General features: G+C 40.5%; 1 protein-coding gene across 1 annotated transcript in view; it reads right to left on the bottom strand.

The window, feature by feature from the left end:
* Window positions 1-4321: 4321 nt before the first annotated feature.
* ZDHHC2 (zDHHC palmitoyltransferase 2) overlaps window positions 4322-27371 on the bottom strand; it is a 60955-nt gene continuing 37905 nt past the window's right edge. The window contains exons 7-13 of the mRNA XM_080661181.1: window positions 26138-26258; window positions 23847-23979; window positions 19640-19766; window positions 19270-19362; window positions 12440-12552; window positions 9145-9217; window positions 4322-6772 (exon numbers count right to left, since the gene is read on the bottom strand). Coding sequence (XP_080517307.1) covers window positions 9177-9217; window positions 12440-12552; window positions 19270-19362; window positions 19640-19766; window positions 23847-23979; window positions 26138-26258 — 628 coding nt within the window. The 3' untranslated portion in view covers window positions 4322-6772; window positions 9145-9176. The remainder of the gene's footprint in view (window positions 6773-9144; window positions 9218-12439; window positions 12553-19269; window positions 19363-19639; window positions 19767-23846; window positions 23980-26137; window positions 26259-27371) is intronic.

Consider the following 27371-nt stretch of genomic DNA (forward strand, 5'->3'; position numbering starts at 1 on the left):
GACTGAAGGGTCCCGGGTTCGATTCCGGTCAAGGGCATGTACCTTAGTTGCGGGCACATCCCCAGTGGGGGGTGTGCAGGAGGCAGCTGATCGATGTTTCTCTCTCATCGATGTTTCTAACTCTCCCTCTCCCTTCCTCTCTGTAAAAAATCAATAAAATATATTAAAACAAAAAAAACAAACAGCCAGAGCCGGTTTGGTTCAGTGGATAGAGTGTCGGCCTGCGGACTGAAGGGTCCCGGGTTCGATTCCGGTCAAGGGCATGTACCTTGGTTGCGGGCACATCCCCAGTGGGAGGTGTGCAGGAGGCAGCTGATCGATGTTTCTCATCGATGTTTCTAGCTCTCTATCCCTCTCCCTTCCTCTCTGTGAAATATCAATAAAATATATTTAAAAAATAAATAAAAAATAAATAAAAACTTGTGAAAACATACTAAGCTGTTTTGGTTTGGCAGGAGCCCATTCCACTTGTGTCTTACACCTTAGTTTTGTTTTCTTCTAAACAAGAATTAGCACTGTTCATTGTTAGCTGGTGTCTTCTATTACTGCAAAGATCACGTAGAAAGTAAATAGTCAAGCTTTAGCTACATGTATGTATACAGACTTCCCTTCATTGGTTCTTTATAACTGTTCTGGGCTCAGCCACATCTACTTTCTGCCAAATGTGGTTTTTAAAGAACTTTAAGATATATTCCATGTTACACTAAGAATAGTTAATGTAATTAAGGTTGCTTTTTTTTTATCCTCACCAAAAGATATGTTTATTAATTTGAGAGAGAGAGAGAGAGAACCATCAACGTGAGAGAAAAGCATAGATCAGTTGCCTCTCAAATACCCCCAACCAGGGACTGAAATCACAACCTGGGGATATGCCCTGACCAGGAATCGAACCCGCGACCTTTCAGTGTATAAGATGACACTACAACCAACAGCCACACCAGCCAGGGCAAGGTTGCCTTTTTAAATATTCAACTTTCATACAAATGTTTAACTCATTTAAGATACTTTTTAAAAAATATATTTTATTGATATTTTACAGAGAGGAAGGGAGAGAGATAGCTAGAAACATCAATGAGAGAGAAACATCGATCAGCTGCCTCTTGCACACCTACTGGGGATGTGCCCGCAACCAAGGTACATGCCCTTGACCGGAATCGAACCTGGGACCCTTCAGTCCGCAGGCCGATGCTCTATCCACTGAGCCAAACCGGTTTTGGCTCATTTAAGATACTTTCAATACTAGGCGTTAGAAGGCTATACATAATTATAGAAAGGGATGTGAAGCTTAAACTTTGACAACAGCCTTACTTACATAGCCCAATAAAAAACCGAACTGAAGCTCTCCATGGGATCAGAAATTCAGCATCAACAATTCTACTTTGGCACATTTTGTTTTTTCTCATGTTAATTAAGCACCTTTATCTGTCAGACAGCTATTAGGTATTAATTTACTTGAGCTCCTTACACTGTTGAACCTTCCCTGGAAGATGCAGCCTAAACTGTGAAATAGTCCTGTTCTTTATGAGCAAGGAGCTCCTTTCTGTAGCATGAACCAGAGTTTAAAGTCCCTTGTGAGAAGGCCCTCTTTGGTTTGATTAGTACTCAAATAATTCAATTCAGCAGATGACTGATCTTAGCCATCTCTCCCCGCCCCCCAGCTGTAAACTAACAATACAGAAATGCTGAACACTGGCTATGAATAAGAACAAGATCTATCACTGGGCATTGTCACCAGCTACTTTTGTTTGTTTTTGCTGCCCCTTTCCTGCAGTGAGACAGGGCTGCAAGTGGCATCAAGGCTATTGTTTTGCCCAGATTGTATTTGGACTTCCGTTGGTATAACTAATTAAAGGGAGTCGGAGATTGGGCTCTTAGTTGGCTTAGATTCTAGCATTGTGGTAGAGCATCCTCTTTACTTACATCTCTTGTCCGAGGATACAAAAACAACACATCTATTCCAGAGCCTCTTCATGTTCATAATTTGGATCCACAAAGTTCGTTTGAAACAAGCCTGCTGGAAGGCATCCCCAGTGATGCCACTGGCTACACTTCTATACAAGAATGACGAGCCCACCCTGGCAGAGGACAGGGAAGCGCACGGTTCGGACCGTTATGAAGTGTAACACAACTTCCTGGTTCTGTAACCAAATAAGATCCTTTAGTAAAAAAAAAAAAAAAAAAAAAAAAAAAATTCTGATGGAAATCTAGTGGGACCAGATTGCTTAGTTTTAAAATAAAATAAAAAAAAATTGTTAGCATGTGCTTAATGCTTTTAATAAGTAACATGATCAAATTGCTAAAATGTTGATGGAAGTTAGAATCTGAATTTTTACCAAGATATTTAAAAAAATCCTAGTGGTATGTTTGTAAAAGAGTAACGAGCAGTTAGGGTGTATATGTGGTCTGCTTCCACATGGAAGAGGAAATACGTTCTACATTGGCCAAGGGGATGGGAAAGCACTATACATGTTTTCTGCGGGATGATCTTACCTGGAGACATGTTCTCTGTGCAAATGCATTGTCCAAATATGTCACTGTGGACAAAACGCTAGCAGATTAAAATCTGTTGTCAAAAGTAGCTGGGATAGTCACACTGAATACCTTCTTTATGGTTTCCAGACAAGTGGATTTGCTACATTTACCATTTATGTGGTTCGTGTATTGGGTTTAAAACATCACAACAGTATTAGAACTATCTACACTAATAAAAGAGAAACATGCAAATTACCGTCACTCCACTATGCTACCAGCCAATCAGAGTGAGCATGCAAATTAACCTGAACACATGGCGGCAGCCGCCCCCCCCCCCCCCCCTGCCGTTCCAGGCCTGTGGGGGTCGGAGAATTCGGGTGCCAGCGCCTGAGGCTGGCTGCAGCCAGGGAGACGAAGAAGCCGCCTGCCCCATGATCCCAGGCCGCAGACAGCCGCAGAAGCTGGCAGCCCCGCATCCTGGGGGAGATGGAGAAACCAGGCCCCAGCGTCTGAGGCTGGCTGCAGCCAGGGAGACGAAGAAGCCGCCTGCCCCGTGATCCCAGGCCGCAGCCAGCCGGAGAAGTCGCCCACACTGCATTCCGGGGAAGACAGAGAAGCCGCCTGCCTGCAGTCCAGGCGCCAGCACCTGCGGCTGGCTACAGCCTGGTAGACGGAGAAGCCACCCACCCCGCAGTCCCGGGCACCAGTACCTGCGGCTGGCTGTGGCCCGGGAGATGGAGAAGCCACCGACCCCACGGTCCTGGGTGCCAGCACTTGCGGCTGCAGCCCAGGCGAAGCCACCTGCCCACCACCCCCTGCGGCTGCAGCCGGCCTGGGCACCTATGGCTGACCAGAGGGAGTGAAGCCCAGATCCCGGGTGCCTGTGGTCGGCTGGAGGAGGGAATCCTGGGTCCCGGATGCGGGGCCGAGGCAGAGGTGGTTAGGGGCAATAAAGCCAGCAGGGGAGCAGTTAGGGACAATCAGGCTGACAGGCAGAAGTTAGGGGCAATCAGGCAGACAGGCGAGCAGTTAGGAGCCAGCAGTTCTGGATTGTGAGAGGGACGTCTGACTGGCGCCGTGGGCGGCCCAGACCCACACCTGACTTCCGCCCCAGGCCCCCTCTGCCTGTGTACGCTCCGGGGCTGCCTGAGCCGACGTGGCGGCTTGGCCAGCCCCAGGCTCCCCGCAACCCCCCTGCCTGTGTCCGTTCCGGGCCACCGGAGCTGCCGCGCCAGCTCAGGCAGGCCTCCCCGTCTCCGTCTCCGCTCCAGGCCTCACCTGCTCAGGCAACCTCCTCCTGTCCGGTCATGACCCGTTATGGCGTCCCGGCCTAATTTGCATAATACTTTATATAATGACATTTGATAAGATGTGTATACTAAAGACACTGCATAACTTCAGAATCAGCTCAGCAAGTTTACATGTATTTCAAAATTTGCTAGTTTATAATATAATGGAGTAAGTTTTTTTTCACAGGTTCTTTTGAGCATGAATCACGATTAATAGCTTAAATTTTTATGAACATGGTTTATAAATCCTTTGTATTTGATTTCTCTTAGTGACGATGGTTTTGCCAGACATATGCCGTATTTCCAATACTTGTCTGTTGATTATAGTGTACTTGAGTTTTATAGTCTGTTCCAATTGTCCTCTGAATCATTTAACCACTAATGAGTAATTATCTCATCTTGTCATCCATTTCTCCTCAAAAAACCTGTGTTACGACCAGGTTATAGACATGAATTTTGCCTGTAATAAGTAGCTAACTCTGGCAGACTATTGGAAGCTGTGTATCTTCTGCGAAGCAATTCAGATGGTCGTGCAGAGCAACTTCATATAGACAGCTAGCGAAGGCGATCAACCAGACTTTATTACGGTATGACAGCAGGGAATTCATGGATAAGCACTGCTTTCAATGTCTCACCATTGTACTTAGATGCAATTTTTCTTTAACTTATCTTTGAAAAAAAAAAAAACCCTTTCACTGAACAATGGCAAATAGTTAACTAGTAAGTACAGTTCATAAGTATGCTTTATTCACTCAAGTAAAATTTACTGCACATCTAATAAGTATGCCATCTTTAAAAATCATAACCCCCTAGAACTGTAAACCCCACCACCACTAAATAAAAAAAAAATTAAAGATTATTTACTACATGAAACAAAAAGGGAACCATTGAAACTTAATGAAAATTTTTTATTTTTAAAAGTGTTTTCAAATCCGAATCTAATGTGTATTGGCTTTATGTATTTCAATAATTACATGAAAGACCTAAATGGGGAAAGGATGAACAGTACTCTAGAGCAAGGTAAAGAATATAAAGCTCCCTTCCCCACCCCCCCAGCTTCTAATTTGACAATAGGGAACATCTAACAAGCCTATTCCAATAAAAACAGCAATCGTACTGTGCTTTGAAAAATATCTGGTTGCATATCATTCTTAATATGTCACATAATGCTGTTGCCCTTAAGACTTCAAACAGTAGCTATAGGTTCCAACCTGGCACTTCAGGTAATGAAAAATGATGACCAAAAAATGCTTTAAGTTAAAAGTAAAAATATATCTTATGAAATTTCTTGAAGCAGATTGTCACACTGAAATATTTAGCTTTAAAGAAATCTGGAAAAAAAAAACAAAAAACAAACTGCCATCCTATTGTCAAATAATTGCGCTCAAATGACCTAGAAAATGGACTGGACTGATTCTTCCATTAACTCGTTTTAAACTCTTTGTATTTTTAGCAAGGATGAGTAATTACAAGGATCTGTTATTACTCCATTATCTTCTGACCTTCTAACCTATTTTGTGTTGAATTTTTGTCTAACTCAGAATTTGAAAAGTTTAATACCATTTTCTCTTTGATTAAATACCAGTTCCTTAGCTGTGTAGTTTTTAAAAGGTAATCTGCTTTAAATTCTGAAAATCAGTACCAAAAAATGTACACAGCTTATTCTAATCACTAACATTTACAAAACTTACACTTCAACAAATTAAAAAAGAGCAAATAAAACTTTTTTTTAAAATAGTGCGTACAAGGCACAAGAGCTTCTTAGTATATTTACTGAAGCCGAACATTTTGGCATCAACACACACACCACTTGAGTTTATCTGAAACTCAATTTCCAAACAGCACACCATTTACTTATGTTTAACTAAATTTCCAAAAGTGTGTAATTTTTGATGATTTGCATCATTTAATCTTAATAGATGATGAACTATATAAACTATCATACCTTTGATGAGAGAACACAGAAATAATATCGATATAAATGGAGGATTAATCGATTGACCCATCAGGAATTCTTAACAGAAATTAGATATTTTGCTATGTTCAACAAAAATAAAATAAAAAAACTTTAAAAAATGTTAAGCCCTGGCCAGTGTGGCTCAGTTGGTTGAGTGTCGTCCCGTGCACCAAAAGGTTGCTGGTTCCATGCCTGGGTTGCGGGCTTGATTCCCAGTAGGGGGCGTGCAGGAGGCAGCCAATGGATGTTTCTTGCATCAATGTTTCTCTCCCTCTTCCTCTCTCTAAAATCAATAAAAACATTAAAAAAATTTTTTAAGCCAAATTGGCTAACGAGTATCATAAAAAAATAAACCGATTTTCATAATTGTTATAGATTTCCCCCAATTTAAGAAGATAAGAGATGATAAACGTATTTCAGATGTAATAGAAATGTATTTTTTTCTAGTGAGTTGCTTATCAGTGAGCTTGAGCATCAATGATCACACTTGTTTTCTAGCAGGGAACAAAATTCTAATTGGATTAAAGTCTAGCAAAAATGGATGGTGATCTTCAACTGGAGGTCATTTGGAACTTGTAATGAATTCACTCCATCTGAAATTGGATTGACATCAGAAGGAATAAACAAAGAAGCCTGACTGGCTACCTCCATGTTTTCATAGGTAACAGGTTTTATGAATAAACTTATCATTATAATGTGACTAGAAATCTTTTCAACTTCAATTTCTTCATCTTAATTTCCTGGATGGGAATTGTGTTTAATTGTGCTACCGAATGATTTGGGTGAAAACTGGCCCATGAATTTACTCAAAGCTTTTATGACAGAAGGTATTTTTGCCCTTGATCCATAAGACACAATAGTTTTTAATATTTCACAGAAATTTGTGTTAGTTGAGACAATCTGTATCCTGATTTTAAAAAGGTGATGTTTTAAGCAACAGCTTGGAGAGAACTAATCAATTCATATTCTGCATATCCAGCCAAAGGGACATGGAACAACTGGTCAACCGTGCCCTCCTGTGGGAAGCCTCTTCATCCATCTACAGCACTGATACCTAGAAATGAAACAGAAAACATGAAACTACGGTGCTAACTATTTTAAAAACAACAACTCATCCATTCAAACAAACTCATTGTTGTAATAACATCCCTTGTTCAAAATTAAATGTTTTCTATACTAGAAGACTCAGTAGATGTGTTCTTGAATATAGCCCTCGACATCAATGCCTTCAAACTATAATGTGCATATACAAGACCAGAGGATCTTGTTAGGATGCAGAAGATGCAGATTCCGATTCAGTAGGACTAGAGTGAGGTCCAGCATTGAACGTTTCTATTAAGCTCTCAGGTGAGGGCACTGATACTGGTGTGGGACCCCAATTTGACAGGCAGGGTTCTTCTGCATTGGTCTGAGGCCACTAGACATTTAGGAGTGACAGATGAGTTAGAAGAGGGATTTAAGGAAATATGTCTGAAATTTCATGTGCATAGAAGCACAGCAATTTTTGTTTATAATTTATAAGAGGGAAGGTTGGATAGCCTAAATTGAGTCTCTACTTTAGCACTACTATAGGTCTAGGTACATTATAATTATCTGGGACATATGCTGATTAAGAAATAATTTATTGAATGGCCACAGATCACTTACTAATGTAGTTCAAAAAGAACAGAATATGAAGATAAAATTTAGTAAGATAGTTAAATTGAGCATATGTTCAATATAAATCTGCACTGAATGAATTGCAAGTCATTTACAAAGATGTAAAGCAGAAAAGCTATTTTAAAAACTATGTGGAAAAACTATACCTTGGGAAAATGCAGTTTTTTTAAAAAAGAAACATTTTACTGTCACTGGTTATATCAACAGAATGAAAAGTATGACATCAGAAAATCACTTTTTTAATGTCAATGCAGCTGTCTTGTGCTGTCCTTTATTTATTAAGACCATTATGTCATATTCAAATGTAATAAAATCAAGTTTTTGTGAGACTTTTAATTTTAACAACGTCATTTTACCACGTATCTACAAAATCCTTATTTAGAACCTACTACATATCTGGTCTTTGGCAAAGTGTTGAGAATAATGATGAACAAGTGCAACAGTGGTCTTGTGTCAGAACACTGGGACATGTAAATTTGTAAAATATTCAACACATGACCTCCCGAACAATGGTGATTATTATTAATAATTCAAAATACTTAAAAAAAAATGCCTATAAAACTTTGAATGCTTTACAGACCTATGTTCTGTGAAACATTTATTTGTGGTATTGGTTGGTGATTCATATTTGTTTATTCATAGTTACATTTTAAGAATCATTTCCAGAAATTTAATAGTGTGTCTTTGCCTTTTAACCTTATAAGAAGATTAAATTTTCCCTCCCCTACCCATAGTTGTGATTAATCTGGTCCACTCTACTTACTATAATGTATAGTCATCCAAGACCAAAACAGTCAACGGGCAAATGGCCAGATCAGTGTGTTGCTGTGACTAGAGCGCTACTCATTAAAACCAAACAAAACAAATTTTTAAAGATTTTAAAGAACAGATTTTGAGGGTTAAAGTGTGTTAAAACAAACAAACACAGAGACTAAAAAAGCACACTCAGATAGCCATGAAGTATTTTGACACGAATGATTTTGTTTTATATGCAACTGCCTCACTTCCCATAGACTTTAGGATTCTAGTTTTGAAGTTTTATAAATAGTTGTTTTGAGAACTATTTATAAAACCTTGATGTATTTGTATTTGTTATAATGATAGATATAGCTGTTTGTTTTGTCTACATGTTCATGGCTTTGCTCCAAAGGGGCTCTTTACTCTATCTTTCTATTGACTGCAGGCTTATAAGTAATGTATTAAAGAAACTGATTTTGAAGTACAGGTTTTCAAAAATTATGGTATAATGGAAGTGATTTGGAATGCCTATATTTTAAGAATGACACATGCTGTGGGGTGGGTCCTACTGTGACCAAAAAGAGGGTAAAAGGTTTACGCTAACAGTATATGATTCTCTTGTATTTAGACTCAGTGAGATTCTGCTGATGGGTGATCCAGGACATGACCACTATATATCCCAAAGGACAGAAACATTTTTTTTAATTGTACAATCCTATGAAACGATAAGAGAATTGACATGTAAACATCAATATTTTAGGATCAATTCTTGCCATTGAATGTATTACTATAAAAATGAGCTTGTTCATCAACTTATTTTATTCTTATAAGTTAACCTCAATACTAGCTACTACTGAAGTAAGGCCCATGTCCAGAAGTTTCCAACATGATTAATGCAATCCCAAGGGTTAGCTAAGACGTCTTTTAATGTGAATCACTCAAAAATAAATAATGTTTATGGAAACAATTTGCCCTATGAGAACTAGAAAAGTGTCAAAAATATGAAACATAAACGAAAGCTTCACTTACTTTCATAAAACAGGGATTTGTTTTGTTTGAAGTTAAGTCTCATTCTCCATGGTCAATGCAGGATTGCTCATCCCTTCAAGAAAGAACTTGAATTAGCATTTTTTGGTTGCTTTTGAACAAATAGGCAGAGACTTGTTATGTACATGGTCTGGGTGTTTATAAATAAATGGTAATATAAACACACACATGAGTAACAGTGTAGGCTACAACCACTGTCACAAAAAGGGGGGGGGGGGGCGCTTTACTAGTAAAAATAGGGATATATACCCGAGGAAAAGGGTACATTGAACCTGGCACTTCCCATTATCATAAATCATTGTTTCCTAATTATTCCTTGACCTACCTCATTCTAATCAAATGAATCTTTGAGCCCTTTCTCACCTCATCTTTCTCATGTTTCTCTTTTACATCTTTTTAACTTTAGTTTCTCATTCACCTATCAAAGTAACAGAAATATTAATCCAAGAAGCCAACTGCTTAACAGCATATTAAAAACCAAGAAGTCATTTCTATGTTCATGTAGAACTAGAAGATGAGACATGAATCCTTTCTGAAAGAAAGAGCTCTTTGTCTCTTCATCCCCCCAAAAAACTGACCTGCAACTATACATCACTTTTTTGCCTCTAAGGAAACTGATGGATTCGAAAGGCAAATAGGTGTCATCAATTTTTGTCCTTTCCATAGATCAGAAAATGGAATAGCAGGTTTGAAGGTAAAGAGAGACCAAATAATGAGTACTCAAATGACGGGGATCTTCTGAGGGAATATGCAGGATGGGGCAAAAGTAGGTTTATAGTTGTAAATACACAAAACACAGAATTTATTCTTGTATTATTATTTTTAATTATTGTATTATTTTCCATTTGAATAACTAAACCTACTTTTGCACGACCCTTTAAAAAGAACAAGACTTTTGGTCAGGACACATACAAAAATCAACCAATAAATAAGTGGGACAAAAACAAAACAAAACAAAACAAAAGACTTTTTAAAGAAAGCCAGTATTTTAGGAGAATATGAGTGATTATACTATATAATAAAAGGCTAATACGCAAATAGTCCGAACAGCGGAACAACCGAACAACTCGGTCGCTATGATGAGCACTGACCACTAGGGGGTGCGCGCAGACCATGGCAGGCAGCGGCAAGATGGTGGAGCAGGTTAGCAGGGGCGCCAGACCAGGGCGGGGTGCCAGTCGCTGTCAGCGGGTGCGATCAGGGCTGGCACCGTCAGCGCACGGGAGTGGTGGCAGCGGGAGTGGGGCTGCCAGCAGACAGGGGGCCACGGCGGAAGGGGCGGGTGGGGGCACGGAGGATGGGCCGAGACCTGCCCCTGTGCCCACCGCAGCCTCGCAGCCCACAGTTCCTTTCAAGGTGCAAAAGCCTAAGCGACCGTTAAGGCGGAATGACCAGAATGACTGGTCACTATGAAGCGCACTGACCACCAGGGGGCAGACGCTCAATGCAGGAGCTGCCCCCTGGTGGTCAGTGCACTTCCATAGGGGGAGCGCCGATCAGCCAGAAGCCAGGCCCACGGCTGGCAAGTGCAGTAGTGGTGGTAGGAGCCTCTCCGGCCTGCGTGGCAGTGCTAAGGAGCAGTGAGCTGAGTGGTAAGGAGCAGCGAGCAGGTGGGTGTAAGCAGCAAGGGCTCCTGGACTGCGAGAGGGGTGTCCAACTGCTCAACCACTTGCTATGACGTGCACTGACCACCAGGGGGCAGACGCTCCCACGGGTAGGTTAGCTTGCTGCTGGGGTCTGGCCCATCAGGACTGAGCCAGACGGGCTGGATGGGCCCTGGAGCCCTCCCGTGGTCCTTCCCCAGCTGGCCAACCACCTGCATCCCTCCCCGGCCCGGCGATTCTGCACCGGTAGGGTCCCTCAGCCTGGCCTGCGCCCTCTCTCAATCCTGGACCCTTCAGGGGATGTTGGAGAGCCTGTTTCGTCCTGATCCCAGTCAACGCAGGACCTGCCCCCTGGTGGTCAGTGCACTCCCACAGGGGAGTGCCGCTCAGCCAGAAGCCGGGCTCATCGCTGGCGAGCACAGCAGCGGTGGAGGGAGCCTCTCCTGCCTCCGCTAAGGATGTCGGACTGATGGCTTATCCGACATCCCTGAGGGCTCCCAGAATGCAAGAGGGCGCAGGCTGGGCTGAGGGACACCGCCCCCCGCCAAGTGCATGAATTTTGTGCATCGGGCCTCTAATAGCCTATATAATAAAGAGCCAATATGCTAATTAGACTGAACAGCGGAACGACAGTCCAGAAAACCTTCCGGACAAAGCTGGGGCTGCGAGGGCCGAGCCCCTTGCACGAACTTCATGCACCGGGCCTCTAGTATTTAACAATGACCTTAGAATTTTTAATCAGGTCAATCCATTTGTTTTTCACCATTACTAAATCCCAAAGAGACATCCAGGAAACCAGTAAATAAAGTGCGGTGAGCCAAAGTTAAGTAGTGCTCAGAGAACGTTTGAAGGAAAGAACAGGAATGAAGGAGAATGGATTGAGGAATTCAATTAGTCAACCTAGTGAGTTTCTGGCTAACATTGTCTCAATGGTGAATGAGCGGTTTCACACTGATTTACAGGGACACCAAGCACATTACTCACACCTGCATGTTTGACCACATTGTTGCTGCTTCAGCCTTCCCAACCCTGAGAAATAAGTAGTGTTTCAAGATAAGGAAGCTAAGTCTAAAAGGTTAGGAACTTTACAAATATCACATACTAATTAGGCGCCCAAATTGGGATTTGAATTCAAGCCTGCCTGGCTTCAGAACCTTGCCGTTCTTTGCCAATAAAGAAGTAATCGAAAGATTAAAATCAACAGCAATAGTAAGAGAACTATGAAGAAATTTCATGTAGCTAAAGTTATGGTAATTATGCAATCACTTCGACATTTTGAAATTGGCTAGAAACCTTAGGGTGAAAGAACTGCATAATTTGAAATCCTTTACAGCAGATATTTTTCAATCTTTTGCCTGAGTTGATTACATTTTTCCATTTTAATAATTGTACTTTGAATTTATTTCGATCGTTTAGTTGCCGGAATAAAGACTTGGTTCTTGAAGCTGGAAAAAAAATACAATGTCGGACTATCTTTCACAAAATGATTTTCCAGAGCTAACAGACATTCAAGTACTTCCCAAACAGAAGTTCCTGAAAATAACTCTAAATTTACACTGAAAGTCAGACTGTAAAGCAAGAAAGATCCTACAGGAAATACAATGAAATTTTTTTCACTACTTTAACCTTTTAAAAATAAAATATATCCAGAAAGCCGACCGGCACACCCTTACCGGCTTTGTCTGTCCCCGGGTTTGTGCCGCTCTCTGTCCAAGACTGAGAATCAGTAAGGAGGTGGCTCTGAGACTCTCGCAATGGCTTTGCAGGAAATGGATGGTTTTCAGGACTGAAGAATAACAAGCATCATCACAATCATTAACTCTCGACAATATTAAGGTGTTTCTCAGAGGGTGGGGCTCCAACCACTACGGTGCGAGATCACTGAAGGAGTTAGTTACCCAAGAGAACTGGGGGAGCACAGCAACACTTAAACCACCGGCTCACAGTGAGAAAAAGTGTTCCCTCTTCCGTTCTCCTTTCATTCTGATTACAATAAGGTGACTACCTTTAACTCTGGCAAATCTCCACTTTCAATACAAAAACTTGGCCTCAGCTTCAGACTTTAGCGGGTAAGGGAATCTAGTTAGACGTAACAGTATTTTATTTTCAATTTTCCATTGTTATACTTTACTAATATTTATGACGAATTATACTGGTTTGTCATTTATGACAGTGGTATGAAGTCTGATTTAAAAATAAATCTCAGTGCAAATTTAAATAAACTTTTTTTTAAAATATATTTTATTGGTATTTTACAGAAGGAAAGGAGAGGGATAGAAAGCTAGAAACATCGATGAGAGAGAAACATCGATCAGCTGCCTCCTGCACACCTCCCACTGGGGATGTGCCAGCAACCAAGGTACATGCCCTTGACCGGAATCGAACCCGGGACCCTTCAGTCCGCAGGCCGACGCTCTATCCACTGAGCCAAACCAGTTTCGGCTTAAATAAACTTATTAAAGAAAATGTTATTTTTAAGTGGTATGTGGATATGGAAAAAAAATCTATGAAGGTGATGGTAGACAGATAAGTTTGAGGAAAAATTGGTCCAGTGTTTCGAAAGTGGCCTGACTGGTCTTGAACAAAGAATTCTCTATCCTCTGTAAGACTGAAACAGCAACCCTGAGCATCATCTTGCAGGAGGTGTTGAAAACATCCGACCTTACCAGGTCTCTCAAGCCTGGTGTTTAATTGGGGAAAACGAAGGAGTCTTAGAAGAGCTTAAGTTTTAAAATTTAAGTACACATGCCACATATTGACATATTGGATGGTATGAAAAAATATATCTATAAATTAAAATAACATGAGTTAGATAGAAAAAAATATTGGCATAGAAACTATTATTTTAGAACACCCTGAAATACTAATTATAATACTGCTCAAAAGAAAAAAAAATACTTAAAGTTCCTCCAAGAATAATTTCACATATTTCAGTTGTCTATAACTATTATTTTTTAAAGGATATGCTTTTGCACCTTAGTAATGACCTCAGATCTAAAATTTAAGAATATTTCAATTATGTGCAGCTTTAACCTACCCTTATTAAAAATTTGAAGGTAAATCTTTTTAAAAAACTATGTCTTCCATTCCTATGAATGTCTCCCATTCCTTTTACTCTAATTCTTGATTCCTCAGGAAAGAGGCCACATTCCAGGTATAGGAGACTAAGTCCTGGTTTAGGGACTCCATGGGGATTGATTGCTGGCATGGATCCATTCATTTAACGATATTCATTATCTGTTACATCAATGAATGGTACTCATTATCTATTCCATCAATGAATAAAGTCTTTGATCTCATGGAAATTTCATTGTAACTGAGGAAGAAGAATAAAGAAACAAATATACAATAAGTCAGGTGACAATACGAGCTATGACAACTAGCATACAGGGACGTGTCAGAGCAGGTTGGTATTTTACGAAGGCTTTTCAAGGATGGCCTCTGTTGTGAAGTGACATCTGAGTAGAAAGTGAATGAAGAGAAGGCACAGACCATTCAGGATTCTGGAGGAAGAACATTTTGGAAGAGGAATGAATAAGTACAAAGGCACTCAATAAGGGACATGCTTGGTGTATCTGAGGGACAGCCAAGATCTGTGTCCAAGGATTGTTACTGAGTAACAGCAGGGCTGACATCAGAGAGGTGCTGGGGGCCAGATTAGAATGAGGTAAGGACACTCATTAGTCTTTATTCTGAGTAAGATGGGAAATCAATGGAGTTTTGTGAGCAGAAGAGCGACAAAATCTGATTTATCTTTCAAAAGGATCAGGCTGACTTCTTAAGGAATAGACTGGAGTAGGGAAAAAATGGAATCAGGAAGGTTAGTTAGGAAGAAACGGAAACAATTCATGTGAGAAATGAAAGAGATATATTTTGAGGGGGAATCTGACAGGGTTTGCAAATGGAGTAAATAAAGGAAAACTAAAGAAAGGAATCAGAGTGAGTCCAGTGTTTCTGGCCAGAGTACCTGGGAGGACAGAGGTCACAAATACTGATTCACGTATGGAAGAATGAGGAGAATCAGGTGTCGGTGGGCGTGAGGGTGTGGGTGGCTGGAATCAGGAGTTCTGCTTGACACCTGTTCAGCTGACCGTGACTTTTAGACACTGAAGTGGGAATGTTGAGTAGACAGCCAGATAAAAAACTCTGGAGCACAGCGATCCCAACAATAACCACAGAAATTTTATATGGGCTGATCAGGGGGATTATAAAATTCTGTAGCTGTCAAAATCCAATCTCAACATTTAAAGGAAACAGAGGAGAAGCCTGACCTCTTCAAGATCGCCTGGGTAGGTAACAGTGCCAGACCCGGCTTTCTCTGAATACCCTTGGGACACGTAGTGGGAGAGGTATGATCCCTAAAATCCAAAGAGTCTTAAACTACAAAAATCACTTAATAAAGATAAAAAACATTATTGAAAACTACTGTTAAATTTTATGAAAGCTATGACAACATAACAAATAACTTATTAAAACTAGATTTTTCTGCACCAAAGTAAAGAAAACCATTAACATTTAGCTCCTGAGGAATTTTCAAGCCAAAACTCTCAGAGCATGACCCAAAATACTCTGGTGCCTTTGAATGTCCCTGTGAAGCACAATGAAATTCCTCATTGACGGAGAGTCTGATCTATACATAGCTCCCTCTAGGGATGGGGTAGTAAATACATTTCATCTTCTGACAATCTATATATATAAAAGGCTAAGTCAGTGGTTGGCAAACTCATTAGTCAACAGAGCCAAATATCAACAGTACAATGAGCCACAGTTTGCCGACCACAGGGCTAAGTGATTGACTGTACATACGCCTGACCGCCCAACCGGCTGGTACATATGACGCTCTATCCACTGAGCATCAGCCTGCGGACTGAAGGGTCCCCGGTTCGATTCCAGCCAGGGGCACATGCCTGGGTTGTGGGCTCAATCCCCATAGGGGCATGCAGGAAGCAGCTAATCGGTGATTCTCATCACTGATGTTTCTATCTCTCTCTCCTCCCTCTCTGAAATCAATAAAGAAATATATTAAAAAAAAAAAAAAAAAAAAAGAAATCCACACTAGACAGGGCGAGCACAGGTATAGGTGCTGTGCACACTGCATTCTGGCACCTAAGAAACTCTCTAAAATTTAACTAAGAATGCTTTTATGGTTATATTTTTGCTTTTGGATTTCATTAAAAATCAGAAGTATGTCATATTCAAAAAACTCTGTCTTAATGATATAAAAGTTAGTTGTAAAAACTTATTCATAGTCATATAGCATTTTAAATGTTTTAGTAGTTTTGCCTTTTGCCAGTTAGCGGCCAAGTCAGAATCAAATTTCAGATTTTCCTTAGATTCTTGATAGACGAGAACCAAAACAGATTTAAAACACTGGCAAAAGTCTCCCGACTTTTTTTTAAAATAAATCTTTATTGTTCAGATTATTACAGGTGTTCCCCGTTTTTCCCCCCATAGCTCCCCTCCACCTGATTCCCCACCCCACGCCCTTACCCCCCTCCACTGTCCTCATCCATAGGTGTAAGATTTTTGTCCAATCTCTTCCCACACCCCTCACACCCCCTTCCCCCTGAGAATTGTCAGTCCACTCCCTTTCTGTGTCTCTGATTCTATTATATTCACCAGTCCATTCTGTTCATCAGATTTTCCATTCACTTGATTTTTAGATTCACTTGTTGGTAGGTAAGTACTTGTTGTCATTTTGTTGTTCATAATTTTTATCTTTACCTTTTTCTTCTTCCTCTACTTAAAGCATACCTTTCAGCATTTCATGTAATCCTGGTTTAGTGGTGATGAACTCCTTTAGCTTTTTCTTGTCTATGAAGCTCTTTATCTGACCTTCAATTCTGAATGATAGCTTTGCTGGGTAGAGTAATCTTGGTTGTAGGTTATTGCTGTTCATCACATTGAAAATTTCTTGCCACTCCCTTCTGGCCTGCATAGTTTCTGTTGAGAAATCAGTTGACAGTCATATGGGTACTCCCTTGTAGGTAACTAACCGTTTTTCTCTTGCTGCTTTCCAGATTCTCTGTCTTTTGCCCTTGGCATTTTAATTATGATGTGTCTTGGTGTGGTCCTCTTTGGATTCCTCTTGTTTGGGGTTCTCTGCACTTCCTGGACTTGTAAGTCTATTTCTTTCACCAGGTAGGGAAAGTTTTCTGTCATTATTTCTTCTAATAGTTTTTAATATTTTGCTCTCTCTCTTCTTCTGGCACCCCATAATTCGGATGTTGGTATGCTTAAAGTTGTCCCAGAGGCTCTTTACACTATCTTCATATTTTTGGATTCTTTTTTCTTTTTGTTTTTCTGGTTGGGTGTTTTTTGTTTCCTCATATTTCAGATCTTTGGTTTGATTCTTGGGGTCCTTTGATCTACAGTTGAATTTCTGTATATTCTTTATTTCAGACAGTGTACGCTTAATTTCTGACTGGTCCTTTTCCATTTTTTTTGGCATTCTCATTAAGGTCCTTGAAGGTCTCACTAAGCTCCTCGGAGGTCTCATCAAGTTTCTCGGCGGTTTTTTGAAGATTCTTGAGTAACCTTATAAATGTGGTTTTGAACTCTATGTCCAGTAGTTTGCTTTCCTCCATTTCTTTCATTTGTGACATGTTTCTTTGTCTCCACATTTTGGCTGCTTCCCTGTGTTGATGGAGTGGCTTTGTGTGTTAGGTGACCTATAGGGCCCAGTGGCTCAGCCTCTCCAATCACCTGAGGTGGACACTCTTGGTGCACCCCTTTGTGGGCTGTGTGCACAGTCTTGGTGTAGTTAAGCCTTGATTGCTGTTGGTACACTGGGAGGAATTGACCTCCAGGCCAATTGGCTGTGAGGACCCGCTGTGTCTATAATGGAAGAACTGCTGTGCTGGAGACACGCTTATGGGACAGGACTTGTTTCAGTGGGGCTTTGGTGCTCACTGAGTCTGCCTCTTGAATGTGTCACTTATGGATGTTAAGAGTTGAAATCTGGTGTCGTCTCACACTGACCATTAGGTACACTGGCTTCTGGATCTCCAATGGGGTGCAGGTCAGCTACTGTCTGAGGCCACCCAGCAGTCGCTACAGCGAGAACTACAGTTTTCTCCTCTTTGCTTGGGGTTTGGAGGTTTTGGAGCTGTCTGACCAGAGCTGCAGTTTGTTAGGTTAAGCTGCGATTGGGCAGGCCATTTATATGCAAAAGCCACTGCGTGGAGCTTGGGTGGGTTTGTAGATTGTGCGGGGCGGGGTCTCAGGGCGTCACTAGGCTAGGGTGTGGCAAACAGAGATGGCTGCCAGTTAGCCATCTCTGCGTCTCCGCGATTCCAAGTCCCCACGCCCTGCGCCCCAGCACAGTAAACAATGATTGCTGCGCGCACCTCTGCAAGAAAGCCACCCTCACTTTCCGACCCGATGGCAGACAGTCCAGCTTCTCCTCGTAGGAGTTTGGGTCCCCAGCGTCTCCCCAGAAACTGGAGTTCAGAGTAATAAGGAGCTTGTCTCCCTTCGGGTTGAAAAAAGCAGCGCACCCAGTCGCCTGTAGCCAGCCCGATTCGCGTGCCTCCGTACCTCAGCTTTTCAGCACTTGTGCACCTCTCAATGCTCTTTTCTCTTTCTTTCCAGTTGTAGAATTTCCACTCAGCCAACCTTCCTGTGGTTCTGGATGATGTCCGTTTTGTCTTTAGCTGTAGTTTTGAAATTGTTGTGCAAGGCAGTTTAGGTGTTTACCTATGCCGCCATCTTGTTTTTTTTTCAGTCTCACGACTTTTAATACATTCCCAAGAGCCCTTCCCTTCTCTCTCCGCAGAAATGGCTCAGATAATGCCCGGAGGTCTTTAAAGAGCAGCAGGAATAGGGTGCACATTGCTACAAAGCTGCCAAGCCGGTGGCTGGGATTCCATTTGTCCTCCCAAGGCCTGACCCAGGGAAGTTTCCTGATCTCTTTGTAAGTTCCCTGGAGGGTCAGAAGAAAGGCCACCTGGATCGGCTCACCTGATCACCAGGCAAGCTAATCTGGACTTACTTTTTTTTTTCTTTTAAGTACAATTTTTTAAAAATAGGTTTTTTATTGATTTCAGAGAGGAAGGAAGAGGGAGAGAGAGAGAGAAACATCAATGATGAGAGAGAATCATTGATTAGCTGTCTTCTGCACACTCCCCACTGGGGATTGAGCCCACAATCTGGGCATGCGCCCTTGACCGGAATCGAACCTGGGACCCTTTAGGTCAACGCTCAATCCACTGAGCCAAACCGGCTACGGCTTAAGTACAATATTTTTTAAAAATCATAATTGCTTCAGTCAACTAAAATGTTTAGAGAATTAACAACCTGTTTACTCCCCACCTAGATTAATAACAGAATTTTTCAACTACAACTAAAGCTCCTGATTTTTTCCTCCCTCCTTCATTCTAAATAGAAACCACTGTAGTGAATTCTCTTATATTCTTAAAACTTTTCAAGAAACTTGTAACCAAAGGATATATGAGGATAGCATATGTTATTGGAAAGTAAAATAGAAAAAACAATAGATTACTTTTTAGATGCTGGATTCAGTCCTGCAGGAGTGGACGGTTGTTCAGGATCTTGGTTCACAAGGCAAGTTGGGAAGGAGCAGCCATCACCTAGACTATAATGAAAACAAAAACTTACAACGGAGCCACAAAAACGCCAACAGAGCGAGACTCTGTTACAGCGCTCGTGTCTGTGAGCAGAACACAGTTACGTTATGGGCCAAACGTGTGTCAGACACTGATTTCAATACACTGTGTACAGGGAGATGAGGAGTCAATTTATTTCCACATTGGTACAATAGTGGATCATAAAATAATGCGTTAAAAAATAGGAGGTCCTGTGCAGAATTACTTTCATTAGTTTAATAACTGAAACATTTCGCAACGAAATACCTTGAAAACACGGGTAGCAACCAGTACTTCTTCTCATCACCAAAAACTTGTCGCATATTTTTACTGAAACCCAAGCTGAATCCATTCTTATCTGTTCCATGTCGAAATACAGGACTTCTAAAAGCCTCTAAAAAAGACAGCAGAGCAATCACATGAGTAATGATGATATACCTGGTAACCCGTACCTTTAGAAGTGACTGAAGTAAATGAAGGCACTCGAAAATCAATGGCTAACCCCCTGAGGACTTACGTGCCTACCAGCAGCTCAGCAATGAAGATTGCCTAGACTGTTTTAAAATAATCGAATGACTGCATTTACTTTAATTTCTAAGTAACCTTTTAGTATAGCAGCACATGTGCATTGCAGAAAATTAGAAAATACAAAAAAGTAATTTACATCTTCTAATTCTTTTTTTAGATACATGGGTGGATGGACATAGATATATACAAATCTACATAGGTTTTAACTAAAATGAGATTATACATACATTCTATAGCCTGTATTTTACAGTCGGTATGTTCCATTTTACAATCTCATTGAATCCTACCTTTTTCCCAGCCAAGCCCAAATATACTTTAAAGCTGGTTTGTCCAAACCAAGATCCAAAGCAGAATCATACCCTGTGTGTGGCTATGCCCACATTGCGTATGGAAGCTGAGGTTTGGAGAGGCTGTGGGACTTGCCCAAGATCACACAGAAAATAAATATCAGAACGCAACCTGAACAAGGTCATCAATGTCCCTCCCATAATGCTTCATTTTTTTTGAGATGTAAAAATATAAAACAACGTAAACTGATGATCAAAAACTGATCCAGAGACAGAGAAGCATCAATCAGACTGTCAAACCCCAGAGGGAAGGTAGGGGAGGGTGGGGGTAAGGGGGAGAGATCAACCAAAGGACTTATATGCATGCATATAAGCCTCACCATGGACACAGACACCAGGGGTTGAGGGCATGAGTGGGGGTGGGGTGGGGGGACATTGGAGGGATAAGGACACATATGTAATACCTTAATCAATAAAGGAAACACATTCAGCCACTTTAAAGTGAACAATTCAGTGACATTTAGTACATTCATGATTTTGTGCAGCTTCCACCTTTATCAAGTTCCAACATGTTTTCTTCACCCCAGAAGAAACCATTAGGCAGTCACATGTGGTAGCATGTTTCAGTACTTCATTCCTTTCTATGGCTGAATACTATTCCACTGGAATATATGTAACTGTATTTTTCCTATCCATTCATCCTTTGATGGGAATTTGGGTTGTTTCCACCTTTTGGCTAATGCAAACAGTACTGCCACGAACACTGATGTACAAATTATCTGCTCACTGCTGTTTTTAATTATTTTGGGTATATACCTGCTGGAGGCTAATTCCAGCATGTTATAATAAATGCAAAAAGTCCTCAAAAGGTTGATGGGCTTCTATATTCAGCAGGGCTGAAGATACATATTATTCCCTACTGGAATGGCAGAAGGCATTTCCCCAAACCTGAATTTACATAAAAGATTGCTTGCTGCCAGACAACTGAGGGCATTTTAATCTACATGTTACTGCCTCCTGCTGGCCAAACACCTGAACAGCCATGGGCAGTTCCCCCCAAACTGACAATGCCTCTGTATACTAAACCTTACCTTTGATATGTATATCTGCTTTGCTTTAGGGCAATTTGTGTTAATAAAGAGCAAGGGGTCCAGAGATTCAGAGAACTTGGTTACTGAAGCTAAGCCCTCCTCTGGCTCCCCCAAGGATGACAAATTTATATCATATTTCTAGTCTCTTTATTAGTTTACACGCAGCGCCTTCTCCAGATTCCTGAACCCTTCTGGATGCTGGATATCACCCGGCATATACCTAAGAGTGGAATTACTGGGTCACATGGTAATTCTATATTTAACATTTTGAGGAATTGCCAAACTGTTTTCACATTGACTGCACAGTTTTATATTCCCTACAGCAATATGTGAAGGTTCCAAATTCGCCACATCTTCACCAACGCTTGTGGGTTATTTTTAATCTCCATCCAAGTGAATATGAAGTGGTACCTCACTGTGGTTTTAATTTTGATGTCCCTAATAACTAATGATACGGAGCATGTTTTTAGGTGTTTGTTGGCCATCTGTATATTTTCTTTAGAAAACTGTCTTTTTAAAAACTGTCTTTTTAAATGTCTATTGAAATCTTCTGCAAATTTTTAAACCGGGCTGTTTGTCTTGTTGTTGTTGAGCTGTAATATTTACATATTCTGGATACTCGGCCCTTGGACGTATGACTTACAAACATTACTCTGAAAGATACTATTCATTCCCCCACTGAATGATCTTGGTACCCTTGTAAAAAATCAATTGGCCAAAGATGTATAAGTTCAGCTCCGACTCTCAGTTCAATTTCATGAGTCAAGATCTCTATCCTTATACCAGTACCACAGTGTTTTGATCACTGTAGATTTGCAGCAAGTTCTGAAAACGATAAGAACTTTGTTTTTTTTGGTGGCTGTTGTTTTCACTATGTGGGGCCCTTAATGTTTTCTATATATAAGATCATTTCACCTGTGAAAAAGAGTCATTTTATCTTCCTTTACAATTTGGACACCCTTATTTCCTTTTCTCGGTTAATTTCTCTAACTAGAATTTCCAGTAGCGTTAAAAGCAGCAGAAAGAGGGCATCCTTGCTTTGTTCCTGATCTTAAAGAAAAGGTTTTTCTTTCTCACCACTGAGTGTAATATCAGTTGTGGGGATCTCATAAAGCCCTTTATCAGATCAAAGTCTTAGTGTGTTAAGTGCTTTTAACATGAAAGTATTTTATTTTGTCGAACACTTTTTTTGTATCAGTTGAGATAATCATGTGGTCTTCCCCTTCTATTAATGTGATATATGATTTTGGCATAGTGAACGCCCTTGTATTCCTGGGATAAATCTTACTTGATCGTGGCATATGGTCCTTTTAATACGCTGCTGGATTTGGTTTGCTTGTATTTTATTGAGGATTTTTGCATTTGTGTTCATAAGGGATGTTGTAGTTTTCTTGTGATGTCTTTCTCTGGCTTTGGAATTAGTGCAATGCTAACCTTAAAGAGTAAGTAGAAAGCGTTTCCTTCTAATTTTTTTTGGCAGAGTTTGAGAAGAATTGGTGTTAATTCTTCTTGAATGTCTGGTAGAATTTACCAGAGAAGCCCTCAAGTCCTGGGCTTTTCTTTGCTGGGAGGTACTTGATTACTGACTCAACTTCCTAACTTGCTATTGGTCTATTCAGATTTTTTATTTCTTCTTGAGTCAGATTGGTAGTTTATGTGTTTCTAGAAATTGTACATTTCATCTAGGTTACCTAATTTTTTGATGTACACATGTTCATGGTTTCTCTTATAGCCTTTTTGATTTCTATAAAGTTGGTGGTCCCCACTTTAATTTCTGATTTTCATAATTTGAGTCTTTTCTTTTTTTATTTCTAGCGAAAGGCCTGTCAAATTTTTTATTTTCAAAGATCCAACTATTGATTTCATTGATCTCATTGATCTTCTACCTTTAACTTCTCTATTTTCATTATCTCCTCTTTAATCTTTACTATTTCCTAACTTTTGATGGCTTTGGGTTAACTGCTTTTATTTTTATAGTTCCTTAAAGTGTGAAGTTATTGAGATATTTCTTCTTTCTTAATGTAAGCATTTATAGTTACTTATTTATTTTCCTCTAAGCACTGTTTTTCACAGCATCCCACCCCTGTCGGGCTTTTGAACATACTGTTTTTCTCTGCCTGAGATGTTCTAGCTCTTTCCATCACTGACTTCTTAGGTTAAATATGTATTATTTTGGTGAGCTCTTCTCTGATCACTCATCTCAACAGGCACCCTTCTACCACTCTCAGCCCTTGATATATACTTCGAGATCCTATTTGTTTCCTTTAAAGCACTTTGCCTATTGTAATTACTTTTATGTCTAGTTACTGATTTTTCTATGCCACCCACTAGGCTGTTCGGCCCTAGCTCACCACTGCATATACACAATGCTTTACGTATGACAAACAGTAAAACAATATATGGAATGAGTGAATCTGTGTGTGTCTAAGTCACATCCCACAAAACAATGTGGGGGATAGGAATAATTTTTACCACTTCAGGACAGGTAGGCATTTACTCATATGGCAACTTTTGATGAGTATCTATTTATATATTTAAGTCCTTTTAACTACAAAATTGCATACTCACCTAATGTAGACTTATTTTTGCTGACTAGCCAACAATGATAGCCAAACAGAGAAGACAAGCTGACAGAAAACATAGCTGCAGCAAAGAATAAAAACATAATATGGAACTTGGCTTGAGTATCTGGTAGACCATTCTATAAAGAAAGGAAGAAAATGAAACGTTTTGTCAAAGGGATAAGCATTCCCCCACTTTTATAAGTAAGATTTTTTTTTTTGCTTAAAATATTTCCTAAATTTAGATATGGAGAAAGATACATGGCTTTATGTTAAAACTCTGAGAAAAAACATATAGCATCAGATTAAAATAAATGTTGACTGGAATATGAATATATATGGAAAATATATTCAAACTTGGGGTATTTATTTTGTTTGGCGTAACTGAATCATAGAAAAAGTGTGGTAATATGAGTGTAACTTATAACAGAAGAAAGCAAGGTATAAAGAACGATAAAATTTACTTTTGAATTTACTACTTGAATACGTCTTATAATATACTACAGATTTATAAATGATTAAATAATTTTGTTAAAGTGCCGAAAATGAAGGTTAATTGGCACAGGTTAGCTACTATATCCACCGATGTTTTACTTTACTACAAACAACAGCATCTACTACGAGAACACATACAACACACCCACAGTAATGCTTCAGGCTATTGTAAATAAGAGCATCACAGCAAAGATAAGCAGGACAGCATAACACCCGTGTAAAATAAACCTCACGCTGCCCGGGTGACAAAGGAAGCCATCTCAAAGCAAACCAGCGTGACTCCCACTGTGTTTTGCCCAAGGAGACCCGGACTCCATCTGGAACGGTAGGTTTGGGGCTAAGGACACTCGGTGACGCACCAGAGCTGCTAGGAGGTGTCTCCTTCTGATAGAAGGAAATGCTGTATCCATACCCTGCAGTATCTGTCAGACTGACAGGTCACACGATTTCACCAACTGCTTCTGACGGCAGTCCTCACAGTGAAAACTCTGGCTACTCCTTTACAAATATATTTGTGGTTGGAACTAAAACCATTCACAGGAACGAGGAGCGTGGGGTGACATTCTCTCAGACACTCGCTAGGGATCATTCTTCTAGCTGCACACTGAAGGTATACTTGAATGCTGGGAGCCTGTCCACACACCTGTGAATTCCCAGTGCTTAGCAATAGAAGTGGCACATAGTAGGTGCTCAATCAATCTTCGGTATTGAATGTGACTAAAATCCCATCCCACATAAATGATCCAGCAATTAGAAAAGTCTTACCTAATAAAGAACAATTTTATGAAAATAATAAAGCAATTCTGGCAGAGGATAACTTTTTTTATCATTGTTTGGTATTCATGAGGAGTATCTTTGGATCGTTAAAGTACTCAATTTTAATTTTGTTTTGCTTGCATTTAAAGTAAATAGTGCAGAAAACAAATGAATTAACTAGAGCCTAATCAAGCAATACCTAGTAAAAATTCGGGGCATTATAGATATAATAGTTTAAAAAAATAATCTTTTTTACACATAAAGAAAACACTTCTATTTTTAAATACTAAAAAAAAAAAAAAACTTCTTAGTCAGTTCTTGTTATTTCAGTGGTTGTGTTCTATGAAGCTGCCGTGAACACTGACTTCCTCCTAGGGAAAACACACGGAAGGTTCCTGTGGCCACCGGCACGTTTTTGTCAGCAGATCTATTCACAACCTGGTTTTCTGGGCATCTGTGCCTGAAGACCCTTTATCAACAACTTTTTAACATTTATTGTTGATTCACTGACACAGAACTCATGCCCAACATCACTGTTACTCAGGCCTGAAGGATGCTTACCCAACACACCGATTTTCTCCATAAAGCACCTCACGGGAGTGCTCAGAAACACCGACAGTACTTCAGCACTATTCTTGAAGAGCATTTTAAACACAGAAATATCCAACACAAAGCACAACAATGGAAAAAAAAAAGGTGTGTGGCATTAAGTAGAGTGAAAAGCACACCGTGTAACATGTGGGAGTTGAAACAAGAAGGCAGAGTCTCCTTGTTTTATCTCCTTGCTTGATATGTACACGGGGCCACGCAAACTTCTGGCCACTCTGTGCATGTCTGCAAATGGCCACAGAAGCTCGGTGAGTTCTGATTTTGGGTAACAGAGAAACTTCAGCAAGATGTGAATTCACAAATACAGAATCTGCAAATAACGAGGACTGACTACAAATGAGTTCAAGTCTATAAAATCAGTGTCTGAATGAATTCACTAGTGAAAAACTGTACTATGTATTTTTATATACCAAAAAAATCAACAAGGTAATGACTTACTGTCCAAAATTTGATAAAATACTGTAAATCTGTAGCAGCAATAAAAAGGCAGTACAGCAGGGAATAAGCCAAGAAAAGGAGGAAAAATTTGTAATTTGAAAATCCAACACAATTGTTCACCCTGTTGATAAAAACAAAAAACATTTTCGATGAGTTTTACATTTTCAGCACGGGTATACATATGCCCAACCTTAACACAGCGTTGAGTTTTTATCATTCAAAATGTATTGGCAAATATTAAGTGTAATTCGTGAGATGTCTTTACACATACAAACATTAAAAAGATCCGTTTCACTAAACGGGGGTTCTGTGTTGAAGTTTTTCAAATTTGATACGTAATATGCCTTGACTCAATCAAGAACCGTGTAACTATACAGTTAACCTGTGAACAAACGGGTTGGAACTGCACGGGTCACTTAGGCACAGGCTGTTGTTCAATGAATATACAGTCGGCACTCTGTGTCCCGTTTATTTGAAACAAGAAGGGCGAAAATTCAAAAAAGCACGTGTTCTTAACCAGTCCCTCACTGGTTGGGAGTGGCCTCAGGAAGCATCAATGCCCTGATACTTCCGGACGACCAGGCTCGGGAGGTGAGCAAAACCCCGGTGGGAGAGAGCCCTCAGGCAGAGCAGCAAAGACTGAGGTGTCTCAGGTGCAGAGCCGTCAGCGGGCGTGGGAACGGCCCCCGCAGGGGCAGCCGACTCAGGTGGGTCGTGGGGATACGGGGGGCACTGACAGCACGTGCTGTGGAAGGGTCAGCACAGGAACCCACGGAGGACTCGGGCTGCTTACACTAGAAGGTACGGGGGAACTACTTGCGGAGAATGAGAACAGAATGAATGAAATGGGTGAAAGAGGGAGGAAAGCAAGAGAGTGAGTATAAGGAAAATGAATACCAAACGGAGGTTATTCACTGAAGTCTCTTTTGGGAAGAACCTCATTCTGATAGGAGTTAGGGAGCTTTACGACCTGTTAAAGGAGAAAGTCTGCACAGACAGTAAGCCGGACATCCCCCTGCTGTTCCCGCAACTGAGATCATCACTGTCTGCAGGTCTGTGCTTCAGCCTACAACCGGCCTGGCTTTCTCAAGGCCACCCTGAAGATGAGGCTCACGGAATGTCATGCTTAATGTCCAAGCCAAACGTGGCTGGCAACCTCAGTGAGACTGGCGAAAGAGCGTGCACACGGGGACGGTAAATTATAGGGAAAGGTAGAAAATACCTCCATTAGAGA

This window comes from Plecotus auritus, assembly GCF_963455305.1.
Source record: "Plecotus auritus genome assembly, chromosome: 3".
Taxonomy (NCBI): Eukaryota; Metazoa; Chordata; class Mammalia; order Chiroptera; family Vespertilionidae; genus Plecotus; species Plecotus auritus.